The sequence below is a fragment of the Actinia tenebrosa genome, unplaced genomic scaffold (genome assembly GCF_029948245.1).
Source record: "Actinia tenebrosa isolate PJP-AT-01 unplaced genomic scaffold, QUT_ActTen_1.0 PGA_scaffold17__23_contigs__length_9995812, whole genome shotgun sequence".
NCBI classification, from domain to species: Eukaryota; Metazoa; Cnidaria; class Anthozoa; order Actiniaria; family Actiniidae; genus Actinia; species Actinia tenebrosa.
Genome location: NW_028292577.1, coordinates 5,801,686 through 5,810,913, shown reverse-complemented (window position 1 = coordinate 5,810,913; position 9,228 = coordinate 5,801,686). Strand labels below are relative to the sequence as shown.

Here is a 9,228-nt window from a genome sequence, read left to right as displayed (position 1 = left end):
TCCGTTAGTTCTTTCTCTTTCGATTTATTTTTTTACACACACGTCATACTCATAATTTGGATAGTCTTATGATTGAACTTTTCCACGTACCAGATATTTATTGACAAATGAATTCCTCATTCAGACAAATATCCTTATCCCTGTATGACTAATGGGAGAGCCAGCATTGATTTTGGGTCTCATTTGATCTTGGTCTTCCTGTGGTTTGGCAAGTGCATTACTCCTATTCCTCATGTATATCCCTTTATTATATTATTACAATCATTAATAATAATCATTATTGCAAATCGGGGCTGAAACCCTTCACGAGGATGGTGTATTATAATCTAGTGTGTCATACAATCAGCGTTGATGATTTTCCCGCTCTTTGTCCCACGTGACTGGTTGTTGGTCCAAAGAGTTCAAAGTTGGTTTAGTATTTTCTTGTTCTTTGAACCAAGAATATCTACTGGATTATTCCTCCTTTCTCAACACTTTACTGACTTGCAAAACCAAACAAATTGGGAGTGAATACCTCAGCTAGTAAATCTTTTTGGATCATACTTTTAAAGGGATAAAAAGCATGGAAATTAATACTTTCAGCTTCGAGTTTGTCAGACTCTAAAATGGCCGTCGAGACTTTCGTTTGGACTTTATTATCTTCAGTTGTTTTGAAGGAAGAATCTTGTATTAAAAGAACAAACAAACGGTAAGCAAAAACTCAGTCGTTTCTTGATATTCCTGTTTTTACGAGACACCATGTGTTTTTATCCCTGAAATATTTTAGACTTGCTTCTTATTGTCGTCTTCACGGGTTTTTTTAACATATAATTCAGATTTTGGTTCTTCGTTGTAATTCCGTTAAGTTTTGAGAAGGAAAATCAAGTCAAATAATCGAAATGCTTTAAAATTGTAAATAATAAAGAAAGAACTTTGTACATCATGAAAATTGAATAAACTCGAGCGAACACGAAGTCTTGTTTTTGAATCATGTTTTCTTTCTACTCATTCAAGGTGAAAGCCCCTTTTTAATGCTCTTTATATTTTTTATCTTTTTAATTTAGTTGTAAAATAATTATTTTTCCATATATTTTAGTAATTCCATCTTATATTTGTCAGTACAGTTTCTTTTTTACTCATTTTTTCGTCCATCTTCGACTCAACAAAACAAGCGATCATTTGCCGCCATTTTTTACCACAAAGTTTTTACTTTACCGCGGTATTATTAACAAAAACCAATCAAAACCAACTAAAACGACTATTTTATCAATGAAACTCTGTAGAATGATGAAAATATGGAGGGGTTCTTTCATTTTCAAGTGGAATATTTTGATTTTGAAGAAGAAAACAAGTATTTGTTTGCTGTTCTGAGTCAAATTCACTTTGTTAAGAACCTGAAAAAAAGACTTTATTTGTTGGGAAAAAGTCTCTTTTAACTTTGTTCAATGGAAATATTGATTCAAACCAATTTGTAGTTGTATTGATATCAAACCACTTGACATTTATCAATAAATATCTTGGATTTTCAAGGGATTTGTGTTGAGAAAAACAGAAATTATTCAGTCCAAACAAGATTAAACTCCAATATTTACTTTATTATCTAATACAATATTGTACAAATAATTACAGATATATTCCAGTATAATTCTTTTTTTCATTCATTTAAATAAGAAATTGAACAACACCAGGTTTGTGTTTTTCTACAAGTTGTTTTACATGTTCCTTACATTCTGCAGTTATTTTCTTATTGTCAGATAAGGATAAGAATTCTACTTGACAATCAGCTTGCGTGATAACCCTACAAATACTCTCTGCTCCTTCATCTGTAATATTATTATCCCCTAGGTCTAGGCGGGTTATTTTAGTTTGTGTTAGTACACTACAAATACTCTTCACTCCTTCATCTGTAATATTATTCCACCCTAGGTATAGGTAGGTTATTTTAGTATGTGTTAGTACACTACAAATACTCTTCACTCCTTCATCTGTAATATTATTCTTCCATAGCTTCAGGAGGGTTATTTTAGTATCTGTTAGTACACTACAAATACTCTTCACTCCTTCATCTGTAATATTATTATCCCATAGGTGTAGGTTGGTTATTCCAGTGTTTACTAATGAGTCAGCTATTTTTTCTACACATTTATCATCTAAACTACAATCTGTTAGGTCCAGTTCAGTTATGAACGAATTACGAACAAGTGAACGACAAACAACACCAACACCAAACGAGGTTAAAGGTGAACCACTAATGTCCAATATATAATCATTTTTACAGTACAGATTATTTATGGTTATTGTAGTTAGTTCTTGCTCTCCATACTCATACAGACACTGTAACATTAGCAGTTTATTTACATTATCTTCACGATCCTTAGGCGCTACCTGTTGGATTAGTTTATTCATTAGCTTCTCTCCATGTTTTTTTCTCGACAAAAGTCCACACATGAACACAAACGTCTGCCCACTCACTTTCTCTGGGATTTCTTTATTTTTTACAAAAAAATAAGACGAGAGATATTCCTGCAGAGTCAAATGAGTGAAACTAAACTCTGCTTTTGTTTGAAGAGGAGTAGTTCTAATTCCAGGATCACAATGAAGAATGCCGCTTACTTTCAAGTTTTCAATTTCGTCCTCGGTAAGGCCTAGTTTTTTCATGTCTTGTTCGTCAAAAATATATTTACTTTCCTTCAGTAAATTAGCTGCCAATTTAGCTAGTTTATTTATCGTTTCGTTAGCTATTTTCTTTGCATATTCTGACATTTCTGAATATTTGAGATTTGCATGAAGTTTTTTTACCAAGACTTTAACAACTTCATCATAAAGATAAGTTATTTTATCGGGTAGATTTTCTGTGATTCCTGAACGACTAATTCGCCATTCTAAACACCAGCACAACAACAAAGACGATAGCGGAATATGACAAAAACTTATTAGGTTCTCATTTTTTTCTACGTGTTCGCGTACCACCTTTTTTGTTTGTTCTTTTCCTGGTTCGCTGAAATATTTGTCAACATACTCGATTACTTGTTCAGGTGAAAAGCCCGAGATTTCTACGTATCGATCAAAATGGATTTTTCCCAACTCCTCAGCCTTGCCTGGCCTTGAAGATACCAGAACAACAGAATTTCTTAAAACTTTTCCTCTGATCAGTTTAGAACAAAGTGCTGGGATTGGCATCTTTTCTTTGGAATCATTTGGATATTGTTCTTCGTAATCGCTAGCGATTTGTTTACGGTGCTCTTCTGAACATTCATCAAACCCGTCCAAGATGATCAGTACCTTGGAGGGATTTTGAATCAAATGTTCAAATAATGAATCGTTGATGACTGAATTGTGGTCAAGAAGGGGCGAACAATTCAGTAGTTCTTGTAAATTCATCTTTTTGTCGCCCTGTAAACTGAGCTGACGGAACTTCAACAGGTAGGCAAACTGAATATTCGGAGTGTTTTCCTTTTGAAATAATCTATTCATAGACCAATCTCGTATGACTTTCTCACAAAGTAAGGTTTTACCTATCCCGGCTTTACCGGTAAGAAGTAATTTTGGATTTTCTCCTTTCATGTCAATAAAAACATCTTCGTATTTCTCAACTTTACAACTCATCGTTCTTTTGGTGTATTCCTGCAGCTGTTCACTTCTACCCAGGTCTTTTGCTTGCTCTTTTTTCTCTTGTTTTTCATCTGCATAATATACTGTCAGATTGGTGAAGATGTTGTCAGTCTTTACACTACGACCGTCATGGGAAGGCATCATTTTGGATGATTCTGTTCGTATTTCGACGGATGATTTTAATGCTTGACTACAGTTATTTATGTCTGTAAAAGAATAACAACGCTCATTTGATATGATATCAAGGTGCTTAAACACGGTGCAACATTGCAAGCAACAAATTTGAATCGGGGTGACACATTTGCAACAAAATCATGCAACATCGCTTGTGTCAGCCTACTATGCTAAGATATTTGGTCAGCAGTTATAAATTTGGTGCAAGCTGATTGGCTGATTTCAAAAAGGTTGCAGCCATGTTCACATGATGAAATTTGTTGCGCGCAATGTTGCAAGAGTAGAGCGCAATTCAACTTCAGGTTTGTTGCGTGCAACAAGCTTGGGGTAGACACATGCTGTAACAGTCCAGCTGCGTGTAATGTTGCATGCATTGTTGCACTGTGTTTCAGCAGAGTTAGAAGAAAACATAAGAAAAAAGATATTGCAAAATGAACGTCTATCGTCATCGTGACCCGCTCGTTCGTGTTTTAACATAAATAACTTGTGAATACAGTATATACTAGTTACTTCTACAATGCCTATGGTGTCGAGTGGTATACCATGGAATAACCCATGCGTCACTTGTATCTTTTAGTATGCACAACATGATTTGAGTGAGCACTACAAGAAAATACAATGTGACAAGAAAACACGAGAAAACATTGTATGATTATCTTATCCCACACCCGCACAGAAAATACAAATGCGTAGATTAAACGTGTGGCTCATGATTTTATTTTATTTGGCTTTTTCCCCTGGGGACAGGACAACACAACAGATTTCGAAGATTGTTGTCATCATACAGGGTAAGTGGAGACAGACAGGGCTTATGGTTTTAGTCCTTGTCAAGGAACTGACTTAGAAGATTTAAACATTTGCAGATGCAATTACAAAAGCAGCACCTTCTCCTCAGTTATTTTAAGACCCTGAGTGTTGGTCCTGTACGCATGGTTCGCACAGTAATTTAAGAAAAAACATTCCAGGACTTTTCAAGGATTTAATGGTCATTTTCAAGGACTACAAGGACAGGAAAGAACCAGTGAAGCGAAATAGTAACCGTATTTAAACATGCCGTACTCGTGTTTACTTGGAATTAGCATTGGATAGGGGGTAGCTTAATTACCAAATTTGAAAGAGCCCTACGCCATCTTGAAAATTACCCACAATACCGCAAAACAACCGGAAATTACTGTTTTATTTTAATTATTTTTCCAATTTTAGCCAAGGTTTTCCTCTTTCTAAAGATGAAAAAAATTATTTTAGATAGTACCCAAGAAATTCCCAGGATAAAAATTAATTATTCAAGGAGTCAAAAGAAAAATACCAGGACTTTTCAAGGACAAAAATCAAAATTTTAGAATTGAAGGAGTTTTCAAGTACCGAATGCATTTTTAAGGACTTTTCAAGGCCTGTGCGAACCATGTGTACGTCATGGTTCGTAACTGAAAAAACAATTTTTCTGGATTAACGAGTAGATGATAACTAGTAGAATACTAGCGTGAACTGCGTCGGTGTTTTTGAATAAAACTGCTGAAACTTGTAGAGTAAATTGAATCACCGTGAAAAGGAGTATAGACCTGACCTTTCGGACGTCCGACGATTGCAGTTCTGTCAACCTTTTCACGGTGATTCTATTTATCTACAAGTTCCAATAATTTTTCTGGATTGCTGATTTCCTAGGCTGTTTAATTTGAATAGCGAAGTTGTGGGTACAGGATTATAGCGCGAGCTGGAGTTGTTGTATGAAACGGGAGTTGAAGGGTATGTGTATTTATCAAACTGTTAAAAAGAAACTGAAAGAGGAAAGCCTGTCCTAGCTATCTCCTTCAAAAAACACCACATTTACAATGTCGCGATCCCAGCTTTCATGGAGAACGCTTAGTGTCCAACCAGTCTTGTAAAGATTTTATTTGATTACAAAACGGTGAAAACTAGAACAACAACGCAATATGAGTGTGTGGACGAGGAGGTAGAAACTAAGGTACGACTTAATACACCACAAAGAAAATTATAACAGCAATGAAGGAAACAGTATGAGAAAATATAGAATTGACTTACGTCTGATGCTACTTGACAACTAGAAGGAAACTCCTAAAAAGAACTCCTAAAACTCCTGGTTATGACTCCTGACTTGTTTACTCCTGACATGTGGCTTCGAAAAGGACGCTTAAGGCTCGTATTTCAACATAAGTACTTAGGGTTAATAACAAACTCAAAAATGATGCTAAAAAAGGAGTTAAACAATTAACTAACGATATGCTAAGGGATCTACAGTAGACTAAATGATAAACTAGAGACGTGACATACAAGATATAATGTATGCCCAGTATGAGCAGCACTGAATCCTCGTATTAATATAATATATGCGTCAATACACTTACACCACATCATGTATGCCCTGTAAGTCAAGTAGATGAATAAGGCACCAATAACAGCAATGAACCCTCATAATATATACATCAATACACTTACACCACATCATATATGCCCTGTAAGTCAAGTAGATGAGTAAGGCACCAATAACAGCACTGATAACCAAGGCTCTTGGATCATAGTGTGTACAACCATAGAGAATAACACCAGCTACTACAGCTACTAGTACAGCAACTGAAAAAATACATAAGCACAGGTGAGAACTAAGATTAAAAATCTCTGGTTCATATTTTGATTGCTGCCTCGTTTTTCTAAAGAAATACCAGAGCTCAATTTTTGTGGCTACTGCTTCGAAGAGGCGAAGCCACTAAGTCCTCGAGTTGTGTCCGTCCGTAAGAGTGAGTGTGACTCGGCAAGCATTCGGAATTAGTCGAAAGGGTTTCGAGGCATTGTGATTAACTTCGGAACCAATTAGCAATCATCAATAATAAACAATACGAAACAATGAACAAACTTCGGAACCAATCAACGTTTGAACAACAAAATCTCGCAGTACTCCGATTATTGATTATTATTATTTGATTATTGATTATTATTATTATTATTTGATTATTGATTATTATTATTGCCGAAGGGGATGACAACCGATGACGGCCTTGGAACCTCGTGGTGGGAGACTCGACTGTTCATGGTTGATTGTTCAAAGTTCAAGTAAGTGTAGTGTTTTTGTAGTGCCCTGACTTAGATCAGCCCAGAGCTTGTTTCAGGGTTCGATCTGTGAGTTAGCCATTCCCTGACTTAGATCAGCCCAGAGGTTGTTTCAGGGTTCGATCTGTGAGTTAGCCATGCCCTGACTTAGATCAGCCCAGAGGTTGTTTCAAGGTTCGATCTGTGAGTTAGCCGTGCCCAGACTTAGATCAGCCCAGAGGTTGTTTCAGGGTTCGATCTGTGAGTTAGCCGTGCCCAGACTTAGATCAGCCCAGAGGTTGTTTGAGGGTTCAATCTGTGAGTTAGCCGTGCCCAGACTTAGATCAGCCCAGAGCTTGTTTCAGGGTTCGATCTGTGAGTTAGCCGTGCCCAGACTTAGATCAGCCCAGAGCTTGTTTCAGGGTTCGATCTGTGAGTTAGCCGTGCCCAGACTTAGATCAGCCCAGAGGTTGTTTCAGGGTTCGATCTGAGTTAGCCGTGCCCAGACTTAGATCAGCCCAGAGGTTGTTTCAGGGTTCGATCTGTGAGTTAGCCGTGCCCAGACTTAGATCAGCCCAGAGGTTGTTTCAAGCATCTTTTGGCATTCAGCTTTCCTTGCCACTTTTCCTCTGACCTCGTCCGGGTACTCTAAGTTGAGAGTGATACCATAGTCTTCAGAAGCTCCTTGAGCATCTTTTACAAGAGATAGTCTTCCCTTCTTTACAGCTTGCTCTTCAAAGTTTCTAACTACAGCTATCGTCGGGTCATTGTTTGTGTACAATTTATTATTATTATTTATTATTAAATTATTCAAAAAGAAATTATTATCATTCAAAAAAAGAATAATACCACTTTTTTGCTAATATACCGGAATGCGATCTTACCTTGGATTGATGGATTGAAAACTTGTTAATCTCTGATTATGATAAACGCTTACGAGAACGCGGAACCACGAGAATATCCTCAACGAGAAGATAAGACAGAAGCTGCCGAAAATTTTGACAGTCTTGTGCGGTGCAGTTCTGGGACATACCAAAGCGACCCTGTTGTAATTGTAAACTGATTCTTGTTTATTCAGTGAGTGCTAAGAGTTTATTCCATTTTGGGTTTGGAAAGCTTGGGTTAGTCTCCTTCGCAGACGGCATTAGACTAGGCTATGGTAGGACTAAAATGCTATTGGTTAGAAGGAGCACGAGAAGCAGCAGCACAAATCTTTTTTGCCAGTGAATGATTGACGTCAGACTAGTGAATTTATTCAGAAGGGCATTATACGTTAGATTCCTATCAAAGCCGTTAAAATGCCTTGCAAATTACCCACAGTGATTGCTTGGCCCCAGCTGCTAAGGCGACGGCTAAAGAAATTCAGTCGAAAACATAGAAAAAGAACAAACCAATGCACCTTGTAAGCAGGCAATTAGCCTAATGACACCGGAGAAGACCGCCTTATTATCCCATGATCATCAGTGTTATTATATATGTACGCTCTCATTTATATTTATTGATTTATATTTGAGGAACCTAATCATAGAAACTATAATTGGATACTCAGATAAAGGGTACTCTCGAATCTCGACCTGGTACTCTCGACTCTCGACCAAAACAGAAACTCATATTTTGACTTCGATATGTTGAATATGGAATATAAATCAGCTCTAAACAACTTAATTAATGAATTGATGACAGAAATCGACACTAAAGAACTTCACCCTACCTCTACTCCAGATATGTTCTTCCTAAAATATCTTGGCATTTCACGATTGCAGATCTATCAAAAACGTGGGTTATCGAGAATGTTGATAACATTGTTGCAGGATATATCCGAAAGTGGCTAGACATCCCGGTTTCTGGAACTCTCAGTAAAGTTTTTCTTCCAGTCAATAAATTTGGTTTAAACATAAATCCTCCATCAGTCAAGTTCACTCAATGCCAAGTCGTTTTAAGAAAAGTACTCAAAACCTCCCCTAATGAAGACATCAAACAACTCTGGAAGTCCACCGCAATTCACACCAACATTCAGTATGATAGATTTAAGTCCACAAAAGAAATCATCAAATAATTCCATGAAGGTCAAGAAAACAAGTTATGCAACGAACTATCTTCACAAGGTCTATTTTTCAGAACTGTATCAAAGTGTTCTCTTCCTTCATTGAACAAAGTCTGGTCACTAGCACAATCTAAACTACCCAAAAACATCTATAACTTCACCATCCGTTACATCAATAATACTCTTCCCACAAGAAAAACGTGGTCAAATGGGGCATTTCTTCGTCTTCAGATTGTTCCTTGTGCTTACTGCCAGAATTGGTCCTTCACGTTGTCTGTGGGTGGAATTACTATCTAAATCAGGGTCACTATACTTGTAGACGTGACTCCATCTTACAGTCCATTGCAAAATCATTGTCAACAGTCAAAGACGTCACA

General features: G+C 36.8%; 1 protein-coding gene across 2 annotated transcripts; it reads right to left on the bottom strand.

The window, feature by feature from the left end:
• Window positions 1-1,553: 1,553 nt before the first annotated feature.
• On the bottom strand, window positions 1,554-8,700 carry LOC116305558 (NACHT, LRR and PYD domains-containing protein 1 homolog). 2 transcript variants are annotated; one of them, XM_089031630.1, is made up of 2 exons: window positions 6,220-8,700; window positions 1,554-3,797 (listed from the first exon to the last, which is right to left on the bottom strand). In XM_089031630.1, exons 1-2 carry the CDS (start codon window positions 6,227-6,229, stop codon window positions 1,642-1,644), a joined length of 2,166 nt encoding a protein of 721 aa, XP_088887756.1. In that variant the 5' UTR covers window positions 6,230-8,700; the 3' UTR covers window positions 1,554-1,641. The 2 variants fall into 2 exon arrangements, with proteins under 2 accessions (XP_088887756.1, XP_088887757.1); XM_089031631.1 differs by lacking the exon at window positions 6,220-8,700 and adding an exon at window positions 5,806-6,203.
• Window positions 8,701-9,228: the final 528 nt, after the last annotated feature.